The 22,741-nt window shown below is 46.1% G+C and overlaps 1 protein-coding gene across 1 annotated transcript in view; it reads right to left on the reverse strand.

Annotated features, from left to right (window-relative positions):
- The window catches only part of RYR2 (ryanodine receptor 2), a 533,272-nt gene that overhangs the window by 106,308 nt on the left and 404,223 nt on the right, over nt 1-22,741 (reverse strand). Inside the window, 6 exon segments of the mRNA XM_036016051.1 lie at nt 2,064-2,384; nt 5,135-5,265; nt 6,259-6,340; nt 7,711-7,949; nt 9,181-9,241; nt 18,514-18,563. Coding sequence (XP_035871944.1) covers nt 2,064-2,384; nt 5,135-5,265; nt 6,259-6,340; nt 7,711-7,949; nt 9,181-9,241; nt 18,514-18,563 — 884 coding nt within the window.

The raw sequence follows: 22,741 nt of genomic DNA on the forward strand, positions 1-22,741 counted from the left end.
TCACTCTAAACTTGATAGGCACATTTTAAAGGGAATTTCTTCCCTAAAGGGAACACATTGTATTGCAAAAATGTATAAAGGAGAAAATGTTAAAATCAATCATAATCATTCTACCTAAATTAGTAAGACATTTATGTATTTCTCTGGAGTTTTTATAAATAAATAACTCCACAAATATATACCTAAATGCATTTTTAATTCATGTTTTGAAATATTCTTCTTTCCATCCCCCATGATATTGTGGGCACATTCCAGGTCACAAAGCACTGTTGTGACCTGCTGTCGAATGACAGCCTGTGTTCTGCTATACGATGTGCCCACGTCATTAAGCACACTCCAGCACTGGGCATTTAGGTTGCTTCCATAAGAGCTTTATAAACTTTGGACATGAACCCCTTGTCAGATGTATCATTAGAGAGTATCTTCCCCATTCTGTGGGTTGTCTTTTTATTTTGTTGATTGTTTCCTTTGCTGTGCAAAAGCTTTTTAGTTTATGTAGTCCCATTTGCTTATTTTTTCTTTTGTTTCCCTTGCCTAAGATATTTCAGATAAAATATTGCTATAAGCAATGTCCTAAATTTTATTGCCTATGTTTTCTTCTAGGATTTTTATGGTTTTGGGTCTAACATTTAAGTATTTAATCCATTTTGAATTTATTCTTGTGTGTGGTGTAAGAACATGGTCTAGTTTCATTTATCTATACATATCTGCCTCATTTTCCCAACACCATTTATTGAACAAACTATCTTTAGCCCATTGTATGTGCTTGCTTCCTCTGTTGAATATCAAAGGTGTAGGTTTATTTCTGGACTCTCTATTCTGTTCCATTGATTTGTGTGTCTGTTTTTATGCCAGTATCATGCTGTTTTTTATTACTATAGCCTTATACACTAAAAAAAAAACAAAAAATCCAATTATAAAAATAGGCAAAGGACCTGAATAGATACCTCTCCAAAGAAGACAGATGGCCAATAGACATATGAAAAGTTGCTCAGCATCACTAATCATCAGAGAGATGCAAATTAAAACCACAATGAGATAGTATCTCACCTCTGTCGGAATTTCTATCATCAATAAATCAAAAAACAACCAGTGCTGGTGAGGATGTGAAGAAAGGGGAACTTTACACTAAGTGGGAATGCAGACTGGTACAGGCACTGTGGAAAGCAGTATGGAGATACCTCAAAAAAATTAAAAATGGAACTGCCTTATGATCCAGTGATCCCACTTCTGGGAAAATAACCAAATAAACCCAAAACATTAATAAAAAGAACATAAGCACCCTATTTTCACTGCAGCATTATATACAATCACCAACACATGGAAATTGCCCGAGTGTCTATCAGTAGATGAGTGGATAAAACTATGTCCCACCACCGGGATATTTATGCAAGGGAATTCTACTCAACCATGAAAAAGAAGAAAATTTTACCCTTTGTGACAGCATGGATGGACCTGGAGAACATTATTCTAACTGAAACAAGCCAGTCAGAGAAAGACAAATATCATTCGATTTCACTCATTTGTGGAATCTAGTGAACAAAGTTAACTAACAAGCGAAGCAGAGACATGCTCACAGATAGAGAGCAGGATGTCAAATATGGGAATTTAAGAGATGGGAGGATGGAGCAAAAAGGAAAAAGGACTTACCAACATGGACAACCATGTGGTGATTGCAGGGGGGAATGGGTATTAGGGTGATAAATGGTAATGGAAAAACACAATAAAAAACTCTTAAGAAAAAGAATCATGCACACAATGTCAACACAAAAAAAAAGAAATTGCTCCCAATTATTCCACAGAAACAGGCCAATGCTCATGAACTGAAAGGTGAGTACATCTCGATCACTCTCCCTAGTCCCGGGAAGTGAAAGGAGCCAGTACACGGAAAGTCACTCAGTGTCTGACATCCACTCTTTTAAAGAAGAGCATGACCAACATAGTAACACTTCCTGGCACAGAATGAAGTATTGATAAAGACTAAGAGGAAAAGTCTAGTCTTCTTTATTTCAAATCTCTTTGGAAATCTGAAAACTTTCAGTGGGACTCCCCGCACCCCTCACCTGCTAGCCTCTTCATCCAGGCCCCCTCGTCGATGCCCAGGTTGTTGTAGATGATCTTCAGGATGTTCCCCAGCAGAGTGTTCATATGCTCCGAGTTCAGGGCCGTGCAGCAGGCCTCTGCCCTGCCCGGGTGGCTCTCGGGCCCGTGCTCCCACCACCGGGACATGTAGCTACACAGCAGAGGCAGGATGACCTCCATCACATGCGGCATCTGCGTGTAGCGGATACCAGACTCAGCTAGTTCCACGATCTCCTCCATGAGCTTCTCCAAAGATGGTATGTTTGGACAGACATCTTCCACACTCGCTGGCAAATTGAGAGCTAGAGGAACACACACAGAAATAAAGGGTGACCACTGAAAGGAGAGACACGAACAACCGTTTCATTGGTATTCAAGGTGCAATATGCCCGCACACCTGCCTTGGGCCCTTCCCCATTCCATAGCATCCATGTTGACCTTCCCCTCTTTTCCACACTCCTACCCTCCCCCACCCCATCCCTTCACATCAGCAAGCAACCACTCCTCATAACTCAGAGCAGACAAGAATCTCAATGTCTCTGCTCACACGCCCTCTGTCTGCTCCCACATTCGAGTCCACCCTTTTCCGAGGAAGCGGCAGATTTGGGGTCCCCACACATGGTCCCAGCTGCGCTCCAGAGCCCAAGCCTGCCCTATAGCAGGGGCTTGCTGGGTGGGCCTCACGCGCAGCCCTTCCCTCCATCAGCTCCCCCCACCCCCCGACAAGCTCGCCTCTCTCCTGGTCATCTGCTCTCCAAGTGCCCTTCCATCACCAGCAGTGGAGGCCCTGGCTTCCCACCACGCGCAGCTCACAGCTCTGACCGAACCTCCTCTCCCTAAATGCCCCTCTCCTCACTTCCCTGCATTTGTTCTGTCATGACCCTCTTCACTCACTGTCTTCTCTGCTGAACCTTTAGTGTGGTTTTCCTTAGGGACCTGTCTTTAGCTCTCTCCCTTTTAGGCATGTGTGTATGCCTAGGCAAACCTGGTCATTCCTCGGGGCTCCTGCCATGAGCTAACAACTCCAAAGCCACAGTTCTTAATTTCTGTGTGTCTAATACAGAATGTCTCAAAAGCAACTAAACCACAACAGGTCTAAATTTAAATTCGACTTTCTCCGCTCTGACCCACCCCTTGAGCATGTACTATGTGGGTAACATTATCCAGTCAGTCACCCCAGCTGGAAGCCCATAGAAAGCCTCGGCTGTGAACTCCACTGCCCCCCGCAGAGTATGGCCCACCCCTAGGTCACTCTGTGCGCCCTGCCCAGGGCTCTTCTCTGTCACAGCTGCAGAGTCAGCACCACAAGTCCTGACTTCTGCCCTGAAGGATCTCTGAGGGGCATGTGACTCTGGCCACACCCCTCTGAAAGCCAGGAAGCCCCACCCCTTACCTGACCTAGGAAGCCCACCTCACTTCTGTTGGCTTTCCACTCTTGTCTCACCTCACATTCCTTTCCCTCCTGAAAGCTAAATCCACCTCAAAGAGCTAGAAGGTCCTCCTGTGTCTCTCTCCAGCTATTCTGCCGACACTGCCCTTGCATGTCCCCAGGTTCTTTACTCTGAATTCTATTCTGTGTATCTATTGGTCCCGCTCCCTCCACTGCCACTGAAAGTCCCCGAGGAAAAGAACCTAGTCTCAGGCATCTTTGTGTCATGTCTCTCCATCTACCACAGTGTAAATCCAAACATCAGTGCAATGACTGAAGGAAGGAATGGAAGGGAATCATCAAATTCAATCCCTCCACTTGTTATGCAAATGCTATTGTTCCTTACCTATAATGAATATACAAATCTGCTTCATTCTTGATTCACAGCTAAACTTTTAATCATAAATAAGACAACTTAAAAAGACATGTTTACACAGATGATTAATAATTCAAACTCAACCATATGTTACTATTTACAAACACACAGTGGAAATTTTGTAGAAAAATATTGCTCAGTCACATTTGATATGACTTTGTTTAACCTCCTATGTTATATAAAATTAGAATTATAAAATAAGCAAATTAAATAATAGTTATTTGTATTTTTAAAAGAGTCTTTATTTGATGGAGTACACTATCACATCAGTGTGGCCCACAGCTGCCCAAGAACACCAGTCACACAGAGTGACCACGTCAGCAGGGAGCTCTGCACTTGTGACAGCAGAAGGCTCTCCTCTCACAACGTGAGAGGGCACTTCTGTGATAGCCAGGCCTGGACATGGGGGACATCTGTAATGGTGTCAACAATAAAAACTTTCTTACAGAAAGGCTGATTAAGGAATAACTTGCTTCTGCTTTTTTAACTATTTGTTATCCAACTCAGTTCAAATCCTAGTAGATAATTCTAACAGGTTCTCAAAGGCCAGTTCTTGAGATCACTGGTAATGGTTCTAGGAGTTTTTCAATGAGGACAGTGAAAAGCTTGGATGTGTCTACCCAGAAAATGATCAGATGTTCCTGAATGGAAAGTGACGTGATGTGTAAATGTATACAGACAGGGACTATATACAGACATCAGAATCGTAAGGATACACATGCTAGGGTCAGGTACAAATTAAAGTCAGTGATTAATTGTTTTAGATTTGTGTTTTTAAGTTTTGTAAATGATAAAAATTGGACAAAACTAACGGGAAAAAACTCACATGGAATAAAAGTGTCCAAATAACGTAGACATATTTGGTGAACAAAGAAAAATGAAGGGTACAAATGCATAAATGTAATAAATAAGAATGTTTATTTATTCTTTACCTTTACCTACTAGAGAAAACTGTATCAGAAATCCAATTGACCTATTATTCCTATCTGCTGATTATTTTGTCTTATCCTTATGAGTGTTGATTTGTCTGTGGCTCATTAAGTCAGAAGAAATTAAACTAATTTTCTTTCAGAAACACTAAAGGAATAGTATACACAGCATTCCAAAAGTTCTGAATGACAACACTTAAGAACAAAGCACATTGGGGATCATGAACTGAAATGGCCCATTAAAAGCCACTGCAGAAAAACACAGTTAGTCACTAAGTTTTCACTTTGTGTCTCTAACACTGCACACCGTCTGCGTACCTGCTCTCTCTCGTGAAGACCTGGTGTTGTAGATGGAGTAGCTGTTATGTTTGTCGAGATGAGTTTCGAGAAACGCCACGGGAAAGGCACCAGCAAAGGCTGCCAGACACTCCCCCAGTGAGGAGCGCTGCCTGGGGGTGGAAGATAACTGTGGTTTTCATGTCTCCCCAAAAGTCCAAATTATATTAAAATTGGCAAATTTAACTTCACAGGGACAATAATAATGCAACTAATAGTATGAATTACCACATGCAATTTCTGTATTATAAATCATCTTATGTTTCAACTGCAAGTCCCTGCCACTCACAAAAAATAAAAGGCTAAATTATCTTTTAGCTAAAACAGTACAGACCAAAATAACAAGAAAAACCCTGCAAATCCTCCACAAGCTTGGACATTTTTTTTCTTTCTCATTTCCCTTTTACTTTTTTAACATAATGACTAAGGGAAGAGTTCCTGCAATGTGAATAAATAGATTAATAAAAATTAAAAAACAAAGTACAAATACTAATAACTAATACAACTTCCTGAAAATTTTACCTATGTAAGGAGTATCAGGTTACTTATGAAACATTAACGCATACAAGTGCCAAAATGAATTATGACGCTTGGAATCGATTCATCATTTTCAAGGGCAGGAAGGTGTCTGGGAATCAGACTCGCACTCCCTCAGTCACCAGCTGAGCCCAGGGCTGTGCTGGCTCCTAGTGTGTTTACTCAGCAGAGAATGATGTGAGCATCAGCCTGCCATGGAATCCTTAACTGATTTCAGATATATATATATTTTTAAAGTCAATAAAATGGATATAATTTAGGTTACACAATTATCTTGGGTTAGTGTGTGCGCACGCACACACACTAGCAGATTGCTTCATAAGTCTCTAACATTAAAGTTCAAATTTTATATTACAGTCTTTACCATAATTGCTTTCCTTTTTTCCCCATAGCTCAGCTGTCTTTTATTATATCAACTCAAACTTATCTAAAGATTGCATAACTACTCCCAAAGAATTCAATACATTAATCAGTTGTTTAGTTTATAACTAAGGAAAAAGGTATAAAGTGAAGACTCTTACTATAACGCTTGAAACAGCCTTTAAAGCACAGTTAATTTGCAGTCTTACCTTTCCACATAAATACTCTTGCTCGTTCCCAAAGCATACAAGCTGGTTAGAATTCTGTAACAGGACACCTGCACATCTTCCACTGAAGGAAAAGAGAATCTCACATGAAAAAAAAAAACACTTTTTATACCCTGTCCTAAGAAAGTTCAGGCTGAGAACAGAATTCCATCTTAAAGGCACACTAATATTTTCATGTTGGAAAGAAGCAATGTAAGAACAAACAAGATGTAAAATGAAATGTAAAAAGTTTTCCTCAAACAAAATTACTTTCCTTTGGGAGTTTAAAGCATTCTTGTGCTGTGATTTTCAGACCATTATCAGGAACAGTGGCGTTACACTTTTTCTCCAGGTGTAAGAACAAAAGACCTCTTCAGGAAGAAGTCGACACGAAGTGTCGGGCGGACAGGCATACTGACTCCAGACCAGGAGACACAATCTCCTTTTGGTCTAAAAGGGGAAAAGACAGGGTCTTTCATTTCAAGCCTCATGAACAAGCAGGAGGATGCTGGAGCGCAGAGGGTGTCAGTTATTTCTGAAGTGACCTGATGTTTACAGTATAAATAAGTCACTTCAGTCGTTTCTGAACCTAGAGAATGGTAGGCGACCTATGACCCAATAAGATGTGATTAAGGGCCAGGAAATCTGAGAACTTTGAACTTCTAATTCCAACCCTGGAGCCAGTTCCTGAAGAAAACTCGGTAACACGAATGGAGAACGCATCCTCGCCCTGCAGACCCGCCTCCTGATCCACATTGGCTGTCACCCTGCCAGCTCCAGGTGAGGCACTCAGCACGTGTTCCCCAGGGCGCGCTCACCCAGCACCTAGGGCATGAGTGCCAGGGCCAGGGCTGCGGTCAGGGCTGCTGGACGAGGGCTCACGCCCTCTCTGGTACTCATGCCAGCACGAAGGCAGGGTGCCAGGTCCTGTGCTAGTTTTTTCACATACCTTTGGGCATTCTGTGGATGTTTCGAATAACTACAGCATTCTAGCCCCAGGCAGCTGGCTAGGTCCCCAGTGCAGAGAGACTGACACCTATTAGCAGAAGCTGCCTGGGCTGCCCGAGTCGGCCAGGGCCTGGGACACACTCTGTCTCAGCAGCCTTCACGCCCATTGGCGGTACAGCCTGTGGGACCAATCTGCATCCACTGGGAACTAAGCCGGACACATCTCCTGCTGTCTGTCCCACGGTCAAAGCACATTAGAGTGGCCTCAAAAAGAGACCACGCAGAAACGGTCAGCTTTGGACTTTGTAGTTGGCCAGTGTGGAGGAGACTGTCCAGGGATTCAGTGACCCACCCCTGTAGGAACGGTTTCTGTAACTCACACGTCAACCTAGAACATTCTGCAAACCAGCACTCCAGTGTTTCAGCCGCATCTGAGTGACCCAGACGTGGCTTTCATGTCAGACCACGCCTCTCGGTAACTGGGCTCTAAGAAACAGGTTCACATACATATCAGGTCTTCTCCAAACTGGTGCTGGCCGATGTGCTCAAATAGCGAGGACAGCACGGGCAGCAGGGCCACTGTGGTGTAGTTGATGATCTGGGTGACGCCCCTGGGCTGGTGGCGGGTGTGAGTGAACTGGCCCTGCTTCAGGTTCTCCAGTGTCTGCTCCAGGTCCTCAGCGGCGCTGTCCAGGAACGCCCTGAGCGCGCTCTTCACGCTCTCCAGGCCCGTCTTCATGACCGTCCTGTGGGGGGTGGGCACAGGCATGCGACCCCGGTGAGCTCGGTCCATGGCCACCCGGCTGTCTGCAGAGCATCCACTCACCCGCCAACTTTCAGATCCACTCTCTACCATTCTTTTGACACACCTAAGACTCAGCCATTCCCCTCTGCAAGTTCACAGCTGTTCCTAAACTCCTTCACAGTCAACTCAATTAGAACCTCAGAGCAAAGGGCAGGGCTAACTAACGCCTTCTGTTTTCCGCCAGCAGAAATGTGGCCAATACTTACTCTACAACTAACCAAACTCAGCTTCTGAGCCAGTTTAGTTACCCCAAAACCGAATGAACCAGGAATGTTTCCGAGGCAATAGCTGTAAAGAAGCATTTAACAGCAACTAAACCAAGTCACCGCATGAGGTCGCTGTTTGTGCTTTGAGGGTGGCCATGGGCCTTTCCTCAATCAGCCTCTGAAGGCAGAACATTCAACATTCAACTGCTGCAACTTCTAGCGAAAACTGAAGATGGGTAATGTCGTCTCCTTTCTTGTTCATTACACAGAACACCCCAAATAAAATCTTAAACACAAAAACGGAAAATCCAAGAGTTATCACGGAGCTCGATACTCTTCTTCTGGAAACTTTTAGTTTTATCCTTGATAATAAAACTTAGTTTCAAGATGTTCAGAAACTTTTATTTAGATTTTACCCTTGATAATGACTGAATTTACTGCTGTGGCTTGGGGTGGGTGGATCGTGCCTTCAGCACATACAAGTGGGACGTGCACACATGTGGAGAGCAGGGCAGAGCAGGCAGAGCTCAGACCTGGGAGCGGCTCTGCCGCCACCCTCCCGAGGCTCTCTCAAGTTTCACTCGGCTTGTCTGTGAACGGGGAATGAGACCCTCGTGTCTCCTGTAAAGCCAAGCGTCACTGCAGACGTGGAGCCCCGCCTCACATGGCAACGCCGTCAGGACCTCTAAGGGTGGAAGCACCATTTTTACCTCACAGGACGCGTTCCCCATTCAGTCCCCAGTTAGGTACCGAGTTGCTACAGAAATTACTTGAAATTTAAGTAACAATTTATATACAATCATAAAAATAATAAAATGTAATGTATTAGTAACTTACAAAAGGTTTTCTTTTTACCTAAAGTGTTCATTATAATCCCAAAGAGTAAAATCAAGACAGTAGGTCCATTTCAATATTCTTTGGCGTCATTATTACACCCACTGATTCAGATAAAAAATACCCACGTACCTCGCATCCAGAGTCTGGCCCAGAATGTGCAGGCAGTTGACAATTGATGTTGCATCATTTCCTAAAGGGGAAAAAAGAATGCAGGGTCAATTACCCTGAGAATTTGTTGATGTTCTTCCTTTCTGTTAATATTTGTGTTTCAAAAACTAGTCCACAGAACAACTCAGTAGTAATAACTCAATGAAAAAAATGTTTGCTGATCAAGTTTAAAACCATGCAGTTCTTCTGCCACGAGCGGAAATGCGGACGCACGTGGGGAAGCGGTGAAGCAGGTCGGGTCAAGGAATGGACGGATTCGGGAAGCGTCCAAAGCAATGCACGGGCTGAGGAGATGAACCACGTCCCTGGAGTGCACCCTCCCCGTACCAGCTCATCTTAGCTTTAAATCACGTTGTATAACAGCTTTTTAAGTCAGCTCCTAGCCTTCATGAAACAAGGGGAGCTAAAACTTTAATAAATTTAATTCCCTCTTAATTACCCCAAGTGTCTCTGCTTTCTAATTGCATTCAATAATTTGCCTGAATGTTACTGGTCTTTGGTGAAAAAGATGCACCAAGCTATCACGTAAAAAAGCATCAGAAGCCAGAAAGGTTTAATTCTACCCTGACAAAATATTTGAAACGAGGCTGACTCTTCCTGAAAGTTGAAATTCACTCATTTTGATCGACAGAAATATGAATTATACAATTACTTTCTTTCTCTCTCTCTCTCTCTCTCTACACACACACACACACACACACACACAGAAAAACAAGCCCAAAGTCACAAAAGGACTGACTGCTCACAATGTAGTGTGACATCATGGCTCCTTCATTCTACATTCCATAAACAATGTATACACGTATGTGTGTGTGTTCACTGTGTAACATCATCATTTCCTAGACCTGAGGTTAACAATTTGGAAGTGAGTTTTAATACATTTGAGTATGTTATATTATTTATAAACAAAAATATCCTAAAATGAAATAAATATAGATGGACATTAATATGCTTTAGAGTGCCAGCAAGCCAGTTCTGTGACTTGATACAAGTAAGAAAAAAAGTAAGGCACTCCTCGATGAGACCTTGAATTCTTTAAGAGAAGGTCCATTCATCTTGTGCTTTGTATCTCAGAATTTCTGGTGACAATAAAGGCAAAACCAGTGGAAGGGCAGGATTTTTTATGTCCCAGATATTGGCTGGAAACAATTATAGGGCTTATACTATAGGCCCTGAAAGTAGTACTCACTCAATTATTCACTCACTCAATAAACACATGTTAAATACCAGGTATTCTCAAACTTCAAGTAATAAGCAAAGCAGTTATTAAGCTACTTGCAGTTTAATGAGGAATACAGAAAGCCAACAATTAATAACAACTAATACGGGACATCAGGCCACAGTAAAAACATATAGCAGGAAGTAGGGATTAGTGCAAGTGGATAGAGTTTCAGGGGAGAGGTCCCCAGGCCGTCCCCAAGAAAGTCAAGGCAGATGAGCAGAGCTGTGCACGAAGGGCCTGTGTGCACACAGCTGGAGGAGGCCTGGGCAGAGGGATGCACATGCAAAGGCTCAGACTCGAAAGACTAGGTGAGGATGTCAGTGAAGGTGGCTGCTGCTGGACCCTGGGGAGGGGCGATGCCTGCCGAGCAGGCGGGAGGTTCCCGAGCCTGGCTACCAGAGCAACCACTCTGAGTAATTTTTTTTTTAAGTGCAACTGAAAGACATTGTCAGGTTTTGAACAGACTGGAATCTGATCGGTATTCGATGCGGTATTCCATGCCAAACTGGAGGAGCAGGAGCGGACCTCACTTAGGAAGCTGCTGCGGTGGAGTCAGGGGAGTCAGCAGGAGGGCTGATGGAGGGGGACTTGGATCAGACTATCAGCAGTGAGGACATTAAGACCAGATTTTTAAGTTCCTTATGGATTAAGTGGGAGGTGAGGAGGTCAGGAGACAAGAATAACTCCAGATGTCTTCGGTGAGCAGTTGTATGAGTGGCGGGTGGATGGGGATGGGGCCCAATGCCGTGCAGAGACAAGAGAGGGGCAGACTGGGAAGGGGGGCAGGGTCCTGTCCTCTGCAGCCCCCAGGTTATCTCCTTGGAGATGGTGAGCAAGCGACTGATAGAACAATCTGCAGTGCAGAGACAAGGTCCTGTGGGAACTATGAACTTGGGCACCTTACACATAGAGGTAATTTTTAAAGTCCTGGGCCTACATGAAATCAGCCAGTGTGTGTGTGTATATGTATAACTGAAAAAAGGCCCCAGGGCCTGGGATGCCTGGAGGATAAAAGGTAAGGACGGTATAATACAGAAGAGGAGGAGGGAAGGCCTGGGAGGAGGGGTTCACAGGCACCAGGGATGAGGCTCAGGCAGCTGTCGCTGAGCACCAGGCAGGGAGGCTGGCCCCAACTCTCTTCTAACTCACAGTCCTTCCCCTTCTCCCTTCGCTCTCTCTGTAAGGAGCAGTGCTTGTGCAGAGCCAGCCAGGCCCTCTCCAGCCAGATGGCTTGTGAGGCAGGATTTCTGTTTGCTTTGGTCCCTGATGTGGCCCGGCATGTGGGCCAGTGTTGGGCACCGGGCAGGCACTCGGTTAAATTATTGGGGGCAGACAAGCTTGGTGCGTTGAATGAAAACATGTCTGCCCCAACAGTTAAAGCCCCAAACTGTAAGCTCCGTGCATCCACACCTTTCGGCGTCCTCCGAGTTGGACACGGAAAGACTCTGAGTGCGACCATCTCAATGCGGAAAGCGGCAGACAAGGACCCCAAGGACGCAGAAAAGGTATAAGCTAAATATTCAACCCTTTATGGTGCAGGCCAAGTGAAAGCATCTATTTGTTGGGTAGACAGCTAAACAATGGTTCTTCTTCAAAAAAGTATGGCATGGAGGAAGGTAACGCAATAAGAACCATCTAAATAATGCCCTTCTGAAGGCTACCCACACCACCTGTCAGGAATGTCATTTAGTAGGATCAGGAAGGGTAGTGAAGAAGGGTAGTGAAGGCTAACATTTTGAAGTGATGGTTATATTTTTATGTATTAACTCTATGTAATTGCTTAACTGCTCTAAATAATGTAAAAAAACCCCACAAAGTTTGATGCTTTTAAACTCATGCTTTCTCAAGGTCCCAGCTACTTCCCTTGTCTTCAAACACAGCTCCTGAACACAGAGGGAGAGAGACGGTGACAGGCCAAACCCCGTTCACCAGGAAGACTGTGCTGGGCTCCAAGGGAGCGACTGAGTGTGTGAGTGATGCCCCCGGCCGGCCCCAGATCTAATCACAGCAGACGGCAAGCACGGCACTGATGCTCATGAAAGAATGCCACCCTCTAAATAAAAGTAACAACGTTAAAGCTGTCAGAGGTGAAATATCACTTTGCATTTTAATTCCAAATTGGCTCATGGTTTTCAATGGTTTTTAATACAAGGTTTGCAATATTCAGGAGCTTGCAACGTTATCCAGAACCTGACCTGCTCTGCCTGCCCCTGTTTTGTAGTCTGACCTACTGAGGATCCCGGAGTATGGTCCCTCTCCCCGGGCAGAGCACTGACCTTTCTCCCTCTCCCTGCTCCTCCTGCATGGCCCTGCACACAGTGTTTCATGACATTCTCTTCTCTGAATAATGATTAACCTATGCATAATGGCAGGACCCCTATTAATAGTATAAAATAAAATTAGGCTAACATATAATTTCTCTCGAAATGATGAGGGACTCGAGAGAACCTGAAGAGTGCCAGTGACTTTGTCACCTTTGGAACCTGTGACACTGATAGAAATAAAATTACCAATTCCTTAACTCACTGAGATGTTTTAGTTAAACTAAGAACATATACCTGATAATTACACATTTATTCATTGGCCCCAAAGTAAGGAAAGTCTCTCATACCAATATGTTCAAATGAAAAAAATGTCTATATTGCATTAATACTATCTTCTGACATTATTTTCATTAGAGTTGTCTGACTCTGATGTTTCTGCCTCTCCCTAGGAAGTGGGTTACTCTTTATAAAGCTTATAAAACAAGTCCAGGAAAACTCTTGTCTTTGCCATGGTTATGTCATAAACTACAGGGTGTCCATGTGAAGGCCTTCCCATCCCCAGGGGCAGTCACGTGGTCCCCAGCAGCAGGTGTGCCCGAAGGAACATGACGCCCTCCACACAGGGGAACGCCACCCTCAGGTGTGCCCCATCCCGAGTGCTACCACACTTTAACGACTGTCCTCTCAGCCTATGTGCCCTACAATGGTGAGCAAGCACAGCCTGAATGCTCTGACATGACACAAACGCACATGAGTTCTCTGCTCTCTCATGAGGCAGGAGTGCAGTGCTCGTGGCAACACGCGTATGGGTTTCGGGAGCAGACACAGAAGGAGCAATGTCAACTTAGTCTGCTGATTATTCAGTTGAGGAGAGACACCAACTAAGAGGATTCACTGCACCACTTTGCTATAAAAACTCTTGCAAATATAACACTAAGATTTATGCACCGGATTAAATTGGACAAACTCACCCAGGAGGAAGGAACAAACATTTAACAAACACTAGGGCTTCATTTTCATACAGAACACTCATCTTGTTCAATGTTCTGCAGCTGAAACTAAAACTGAATCAATGATGTGACATCATGACTTCTAGAGTCATTCAAGGTCAAACCAAAAGAAATATTGGAGCACGATACTCATTATGTTACGGAATGCTTGCTTTTTCCAAGCATTTCTAGAAGTCTCTCTGTTACTAAATTTGGAACTTCTCCAGTAACTCTGGAGAATCTCTGGACAATTTAATATCTTTCTAATATGATAAAAAAAATTTACCAGAAGATGGAAAAGTAGAAAAGGTCCCCAAACGATAACTGTTTTGAGTGTCTGTCTTCTCACATCACTCCTCAGATGGAAAGAACCACAGCTGGTTGAGTCTAATCATCCTGCTGGAATGGTCATTGATTATGTGTCATTCTGGGTCAGTGGGAGGGCCCTGTACATTTTCACCGACTGCTTAAGGAACTTAAGTAACATGATTCTAAATTGTAAGGGAAATACATGGATACTACATTTTTCTTGCTAACCACAAGAAAAAAAATGCTCCACAAGAAAAAAATGTTAAGCTTGGGTTACTCATGAATGTAAGAAAATTTCAAATTGAGAGCACGTTTCTCCTTGCAGACATCTGCTCACTTATCTGTTCGGTAAGCATAGGCTTCTTGAAGGCAGGCCCTGGATGGGTCATTCACTCAGTCATCAGAGACTTATAAAAGGCCTACTATGTGTCAGACCCCTACTGGCACCGAGACTACAGCAATAAGCCCTCAGAGAGCTCAGCGACTGGTACCAAAGGCGATGTTGCTCCAGCCACTGCATCAGAGAGGGGCAGGGCCAGTGCAGGAGCTCTGAGCACCCCAGCAGCAGGAGTAACGTCTGGGAGGGAGGTGGGCGGTGACCCAGAGCAGAGCATTTAGGCTGAACTCTGAAAGAGGCGCAGTGGCCTCCTTGGCAAGGATGAGGGACTGGCAAGGTGAATGCTAGGGGGACCCTGTGGCCATCAGCAATGCCAGTCTGTGCAGGGACCCTGGGCAGGAAGGGAATCGACCCGGTCAAGGAGCAGAGAGAGGCCCCTTGGGCTGAAGTACAGTGAGCAAGAACTTGCTGGGAAATGCGGATGGAGGCCCACAGGGGTTCCCACAGAACACTCCCGTGGCCGGAGGGAGAATTCTGACCTTGATTCTAAAGAAATGGGAAGCCACCGGCAGGGGTGCAATGTGAGACTGTGTCCCAGGAAAGTCAGGGCTGGGAGGAGCCCATTAGGAAGGCTCCACAAGGACACAGGGAGAATGGCTGGCCCTGGGCTGGCCAGGTGGGAGCAGAGGCACTGCTGGCCAACCAGGAAACCCTTTCTGAGACCCCCCCAGCTTTTGAGAACACTTGCACACAGCTGGCAGAGGGCACGGAGGCCTCACTGCACGAACCTGGAAAACAAGGGCCAGCGTGGCCTTAGAGGAGGCCTCACAGGCAAACCAGTGCTGATGCCACCACTGCCCTGCGGGGGCTGCCAGACCCCCAGCTGCCGCCTCCAACGGCCTGCTGGGCTGTCGTGCAGAGTCTGTGTGGTCTCTCGCTACCTTGAAGTCTGGAATCGGAACTTCACCACGTAGCAAAAGTGGGAGTGGGGGTGGCCGCACTAGTTCCTCAGTCGGCACAGACCCTGAACGGGAAACCGGGCTCCTTCCTGCTGGGTCCTGTCCTCACCCTGACTGAGCCCCCAGAAGACAAGAGCATGGGGACCTAAGTCACTAGAGGGCATTTCCAAGTTCCAGAAGCAAGCCTATACATAAACAAAATGCCATTTTTCCTATCAAGTGTTTTAATGGAAACCGGAGAACTACTGTTCTGCAGGGAATACATGGCTCATCCCCCTTTTTAAACCTTACCTTTTTCCAGTATCGCATGATTGTACAAAACACCTCAAAAGGACTATCTGAGGCATAAAAACACTATAAATCTCTTTAAATCTCAAGAGTGTGCTTCAAAGGCTAGGAAATATTTAGATTAAAGATACACACAGATGAGTTAAGTCTAAGTTTTGGGATTCCTCACATCATAAATCACAAAAATCTTTCAACTACAGACAAAGTTTGGAGATACCACTATAATCTGGCATCCAACTCGGATGACTATTCCAAGTTGCTCCCCACAGCCGCCGCCACCAAGACAAGGGTCTGTCCCCTGCTGTGTTACAACATCTCACCAGAGCTCTCCTGTCAAGTTTCAGGTCAGTGTGCCTCTTCCCACCATTCACTCTGCCTGCAGACGCCGAGCCCGGGGATTCCTTTGTCCACCTCTACTCTCAGGGGACGGAGGACAATGGTGTGTGAGGGCCGCGAGGTGGCCGCTCACACAGCACTCTGAGTGCACTGCCTGGCCCGAGACGGAAACACGCACTAGAGCCCCAAGATTGACAGACCTGTTACTCTAACCTCTTCCAAACCTTTAAAAAAAATGGTTCGGAGACAGGAAGTCCCTTGTCCACATCACTCACTTGGTTTAGTCACACAGGTCGGACGTGGCACCTGGGCTTTCCGTCCCAAGGCCACACTGTTCTCCCCAGCACACCAGGGGAATGTCTGAAGCCAGGTTTTAACAGTGTCATCTCAAGTTCATGTGTCTTAGACTTAAAGATTCTGATAATTAGACGTGTGCGTTTGAGTAGGTTTGATTAATAAAGGTCTCTTGAAATTTGTTATTTTAGGAGAAAATCCCAAAGCAAATTTGAAATGGTAACAGATGATAGAATAATATAAATAATTTGCAAAAATATGACATTGAAATAAAGGTACAAGGTAGCTCTCCATTAAGTTCCTGTTAAAGATTTTAAAAATAACATTTAAGTGCTAAGGGATTTAAAATGCAATACCTAAAAGGAGCATCAAAATTACAGAAATGGATGAATGTTAACAGTCCAATTCTCTCTTCTGATAGGCATGACGAGTTTTACGTTCAAATGGGAAAGAGAAAGTTGAAGGACAGTCAGCACTAATCCATGGTGATGGGAGTCTGCGCGGAGTCCCTTGGCTGAGGGTTTGAGGAAAGGCACCCGGGAGGCTTCAGGGTCCCGGAAACGTTCTCTGTCTTGGCCTGAGCAAGTCGGCATGGACGCAGGCACCAGATCATCACGCTACAGCATCAGGCTGTCCTTAATATTTGCGTGCTTCACGGCATGTATGGAACACTTCAATAATTATTAAAAGGAAATTATAGGGGACGTAACACAGGAAACCAAGAGTTCCCAGCATGTAAGAAGCCAGAAGCAGCACAGCAGCAGTACTGTGCTCATCAACGAGAGTGCCAGCATGCAGCTGGGAGACGCGCCCCTCGGAGCTGCAGGTGAGACTGCATTCCCCGAGGGCAGACACTGACGCCAGAGGAGCCCACTGCTGTTAGGAGAGGGCGGAAGCTCTTCACGAGCACTCTGCTGAACTTTTCCATAGAGACTTTTATGCTGAAGAGAACTGAAGCAAAAGTCAGTGAGCTGGAAATTACTCAGAAGATAATTTCTAGCCCTGGCCGGCATGGCTCAGTGGGCTGGGCGTTGTCCCACAACCTGGAAGGACGCTGGTTCAATTCCGGCCAGGGCACATGCCTGGGTTGCTGGCCAGGTACCCAGTTGGGGGCATGTGAGAGGCAGCCAATCGACATTTCTCTCCCTCTCTTTTCCTCCCTTCACCTCTCTCTAAAACTAAATTAATGAAATCTTTTAAAAAAGAAGAAAATAATTTCCACATTGACTTTTGATAACTGAAACATTAATGCAAAAACTCACTTTATATGAAATATAACATTTAACTGCTAAATTTAAGAGCACCAAACATTGAATATAATTGGAGACCAAATACAACATCAAGTAATTATATTCAGAAAGTATCATTTCTCAAAAGATGTTTAGAACTTACAGATTATGTGTGTGTGTGTTCATATATCTTTGCATGATATATATGTGCACATATATGGACACACACATACAAATTCCAGTTTACTCACTGTATCTTTATAGTACTGACTTAAACCCTAGTTCTTCCTGAAAATGGAATTAAACTTACAACATCTTTTCTATTACACCCAACATTTCAATACTGGAATTACTGTAACACTGTCTCCACACCTACAGAGCACAGGGCTAACATTTGCTTTGTCAGTTTCTGACAGCGGATGCAGGGCAGCCCCACACGCTCTGCCAGTGGCCGCAGTGTCCCTCGGCCCCCAGCGGGGCCTCCTGTGGCTCGTGGAGGCGGGTGCTCAGAGCGTGGACTTCAGCTACGTGAACCCAGAGGCCAAAGACACTGACTACGGGGCTAGCGGTTCTAGAAAACCCCTTTGTGACTGAAGTCCTCAGCCTTGTTGCGTCTACTCTGAAGCTCCAGTGTCTGCAGTGCGGTCGACCTGCAAACCTGCAGTCAGGGCGCTGAACAGTAAGTGCAGTTACAGCGCTTTCACGCGTCAGAGCTCATCGTTTAATCCACCAGCAACAACCAAACACAGATTCTAGACCCCAGTTTCACTGTGCCCTCTGAAATAAAACATGGCAGAAGCTGCCACTTCCATTCATTTGCTCTTTAACAGTGCAACGTTTTGATTTTCAAATGTACTTCGGACAAGCACAAAAACTTCCGCCTTCAATTTCACGCTGCTTGCACACAAGCGGGCGGACCTGTGTCAGCCTAGGACGAGCACATGCAACGGCACACGGGCGCTCATGCAGCGGCACACGTGCACTCATGCAGCGGCACACAACACAGTGTGGACGGCAAAGGAAACCAGGTGAGGGCCATGCCGGGGTCCGTTCAAGGGTCTCCTTACCAAACAGTGAAATCCTATGCCTGACAAGAACTCCGAGTTTGCAGAACAGGCTGAAGACAAAAGAAAAACAAAAGAGGGAGGGGGAAGGGGAAGGGAAGGTAGAAAAGACAGGGAAATTAAAATAAAATAAAAAAAGAAGAAAAAAGAAAAATAAACAGCTGATCTATGAGCCAGAAAAAGCAACATGATGTCACGCAGGAAGAATCAATTCTCTGAGCAGAATGTGAAGTAAAGGTACTAAAGAGTCTTTGAGTGCATATCTCTAACAAACATGGTTAAAAAACACGTATTATAAGTAAAGAAACCAAAAAAAAAACCAACTGAAAGCAAAGCTAATTAATATAAAAGCAATCTCCATGAAACCCGTAAGAATACATTCAGTAGTTGTAACTACTGAAAAACCACAAGGAAAATACTTAATTTTACTTGTCCAAATGTATGACTAAAATTCTAGAATTTGTTGTTTTTATGGACAATATTTAACGATAGGAGTATGGTGCTTTGGGCATGAAATGTCATGTTAGGCTTAGTGTTTCGTCATTTTAGTGTTTCTTCTTCCTGACCTCCGCCCCCTGACACATCTGCCACAGCATCCAGAACTCTGGACCCCGTGGAGTAGGGACGGGGTTCAAGCGCCTGGCAGCTGCTCAGAGGAGACCGTCCCAGAGGGCTCTTGGCACTAAGGCGTGAATGGAATGTGTCAACTTCTCACCTCCTGCAGCACCGTTCCTGGGCCCCCGTGTCCTCCCTGGCGGTCAGCAGAGGGAGAACACCAACAGAGTGGCCTCCATTTGGCAAGAGAGCACTGCGGCACCCTGACTCTCAGGTAAGACCCCAGAACCTGGGCAAGCATCTCTCCCTGTCCCCTGGGGTCGGTCTGGAGGGTTTCCCGTAGGTCCCTCTTCTCTGGAGCACCCCTCACTCACTTCCGTGCTGCACTCCCTCCAACCCGACCCGCCACACTCAGCTCAGGACACATTCACTCCAAGAAACCTTATGACACGCAGAGCACCTCTGTCCCTCCCAGCCTCCGCCCGCACCATTTCCGAGTCTCTGGTACAACCTTTAACTTCCCACATCACAACTGACATGATCTTCACATCTACCTACACACCACCTCTCTACGGTAGAACTGTCAGAGAACACCGGCTCTGCACAGTCAGAACCGACCGAAGCTCTCACCTTGAACATGGACCTGAACAGTGCACCCCCACTCAGCCTGACTTCCCCAAGCACCGTGGCAGCTGCAGGCTGACCTCCCCACCCTGTCCTCTCTGGCCACGCACATCACCAGCGATGTGCAGACGTACCATCCTCCGTACCAGGTACAGACTGTGCCCAGGGAGGCAGCTGCTCATGACAGGATGGCCGAAAGGAGACAGAGGCAACCCTATTTGTGATGCTGACTTCTTCAACAGAAAGTTCTGGCCATCCCATCTCACTTCAGTAGCGATGTGGAAAAAATGTACTGATGAAAACCAATTATACAGGGCACAGTGTAGCTCTTCCCAGAATGCCTAAGTAAAGGTGAGGTCTTGGGAGATCTCTTCCATGCTACAAGTTTTTTAAAACAATGATCTACTCAAGTAGACAAAAGATTATAATGGCATTAGCCCCCTGAGCTGTAGTATTTGAACAACAACAACAACAAAAAAAAACAATAAAACAAGAACAACTTCCTCCAGGTGCCCGCATCCACCAAGCTTCACACATGCTGACTCCACAAGGGTCCCACCTCTGGGTAAGGAAAAAAGTGCACTCACTGGGGTCCCTGTGCTCCAGCCTAACTGAAGTGGTACCTTTACCTCTCATTAGTGGGTGCCCTCTACCATCCAGGTGAAACCTGAGATGAAGCCGACTTCACAATGCAGGCACTGTGTGTTACCCAATTAACCTTGACCTAGGATCTCTTGCTGTGATGTTAACAGAGCTGTTCCATACCCCATTCTGTGGGGTCACCTTTAACATCTGACAACCTGTCAGAGAAACACGACTTCTCACAATATCAGCTGCTCCTTATGGTAACAGATGTGCCACGGGTGAGAAACACCAGTGCAGGGAAAGCTGGGTCCTCTCGTGCTGTCTGCCTTCCAGGTGTGAGTCCGTACAGACTATACAGTTCGAGTGTTAGGAGCTCTGGCCCACAGTTTCTCCAAAAACACTTCCCCGCTGCTGTGGTCCCTTTCTCCACATCCACTCGTGACTAACGTCCTGAGGATTCACAGGCAGGGATCCTTCTGCAGCCCCAATGCCTGCTCCGCACCCACGAATGCTCTCTCTGAGTGCTCAGGACCCCCACCAGCACACCCTGTGCATCCTGCCTAGAGAGCTCTCGCTGCCAGTATCACTGATGTCTCAACCTTGCAGCACTCTGGATTCTGTCCCATCCCACCACTGACTGTCCTTTTCACTCTTCGAACACCCACTGCTCAGTCCCCCACCCCATAGTGATTCTCCATGTTTGGGAAGTCAGACCTTTGTGCTTCTCCCCCCATTTTCCTTTACTGTCATCTACTCTCAGAACCTCGAGCACTTCATGGGTAAAGATAATCTCCGAAAAAGTCATTTCTCATCCTGATCTGTCCTCCAGCAGCAAACAGTAGTCCCAGCCTTCCTCTGGACGGCCACGGCAGATGACCTGTCAACAGCCACTAAGCACCCAACCCAATCCAGCCTCTTTCTCTCCAAACCAGCTCTCCTGAAGTGTCCTGGTGGCGCTGGTGCCACAGAGCGACCCACAGCCCGTCCCTGAACCTGCAGCCCTGGGGGCCTCCCTCTGGACTTGCCAGGCCCAGCTGGTCTCTCTCCCTGTCTTCCCACCTCAATGGCATCTTAGTACTAACGAATGAAGTGAAACAATAATAAGAAGATTAAAAAGAAGGGAGGAAGAAGAACCTTATTCTGGCAGTCACTATCGATGGCAAACATCCCATAGTGAGCCCGGGTAGCCTGTGTTTGCCCTGATGACCACAACTGTGAGGCTGCTGCGACTCACTCCATGAGGGGCTGGTCAGCGATGACAGCTGAGCCAGACTGACAACTGGACGAGGTGACAAAACACGGCACAGCAGGTGGGAGGAGTGGAACTCAGACAGCGCTTTTTGTGTTTTTCCTATGCCCTCTGATTGTGTTTTCTCTTCATTTGTGTCCCTGAGTGGCCTCCACATGACCGATGCCCCCTGGGAGCGAATTTCTTGTTACAAAGGTTGGCAGGCCCAGGGGATGTGGATGCTGGTGGCAGCCCTGAAGCACGAGGTCCATGGGAAGTTGGCGCCCTGCTTGCTCTCCCCGCTGCCCCCCCACCTCCACCTCTGGGGGCGCTGGGTCCCGAGCTGGAGGAGAGCCTTCAAGGTGAGTGGGACGCCCCTTGGATGGTTCCCTGTCATCTTTATCACAACCAGGTCTGTCAGCTTCACAGGAAGGTTATTTTTTGATGAAGTTTGGGGACATTTTCATCTTACTGCAGTCCTGTACCACAGTAAAGAGATGAGCTTAAAATTCTATTCCAGTCCTCATGCAGGAATCCTGCTTCTCACCCCCCAGTGCTCTATCCCATCTCACTCTACCCAGCAGGCTGCCTCTACCCTGCCCGTCAGCAGACCAGTAACACCCAGACCGAGGGGAGCCCGGATCTGCTGTGCAGCGGTGACCCCCTCTCACGGAACAGCACTTCAGATGCGATCTCAGTGCCCCCTGCACACGCGGCAATGCCGAGGAAGGCTTGCCCGCCAGACTCTTTTGTAAACGTTCTGGCAGAATTCTGAGGAGTCCAGCATGGAATGACCAGAAGAACCCAATAAACCTACGAGGCACACAGAAACTGAGACAAAACTGAGGAAGCACTGCCAACATGCTATCTGGAGTAGGGAAAGGGGGACCTTCGCTTCATTTTCTTCCAAGAGTGGACGTTACTGTTTAAAAATATTTAAAATTATAATCTCTGTAAATGGGATCTCATCCTCCTAAAAAATTAAGGCTCTTGAAAATATGAGATTCGAAGGGATTTTAGTGAATTAATATGAGGAGCACCATCTCCCAAACCTCCTGACACAGGGCACCTCGCCAGCCTTCACCTGCAAATTGTGTTGGATGCTTTATTCCTTCCACTCAGCATTCCCTTCGGCAGCAAATACAAGGAATCTCAATGTCTAGATCACGTGGATCAACCTGTGGAAACTGTCCCCAGGAGAGCCTGCTTCCCAAAGGGCAGGCAGGGCAGGCGGCAGCA

This window comes from Phyllostomus discolor, chromosome 15 (assembly GCF_004126475.2).
Source record: "Phyllostomus discolor isolate MPI-MPIP mPhyDis1 chromosome 15, mPhyDis1.pri.v3, whole genome shotgun sequence".
NCBI lineage: Eukaryota > Metazoa > Chordata > Mammalia > Chiroptera > Phyllostomidae > Phyllostomus > Phyllostomus discolor.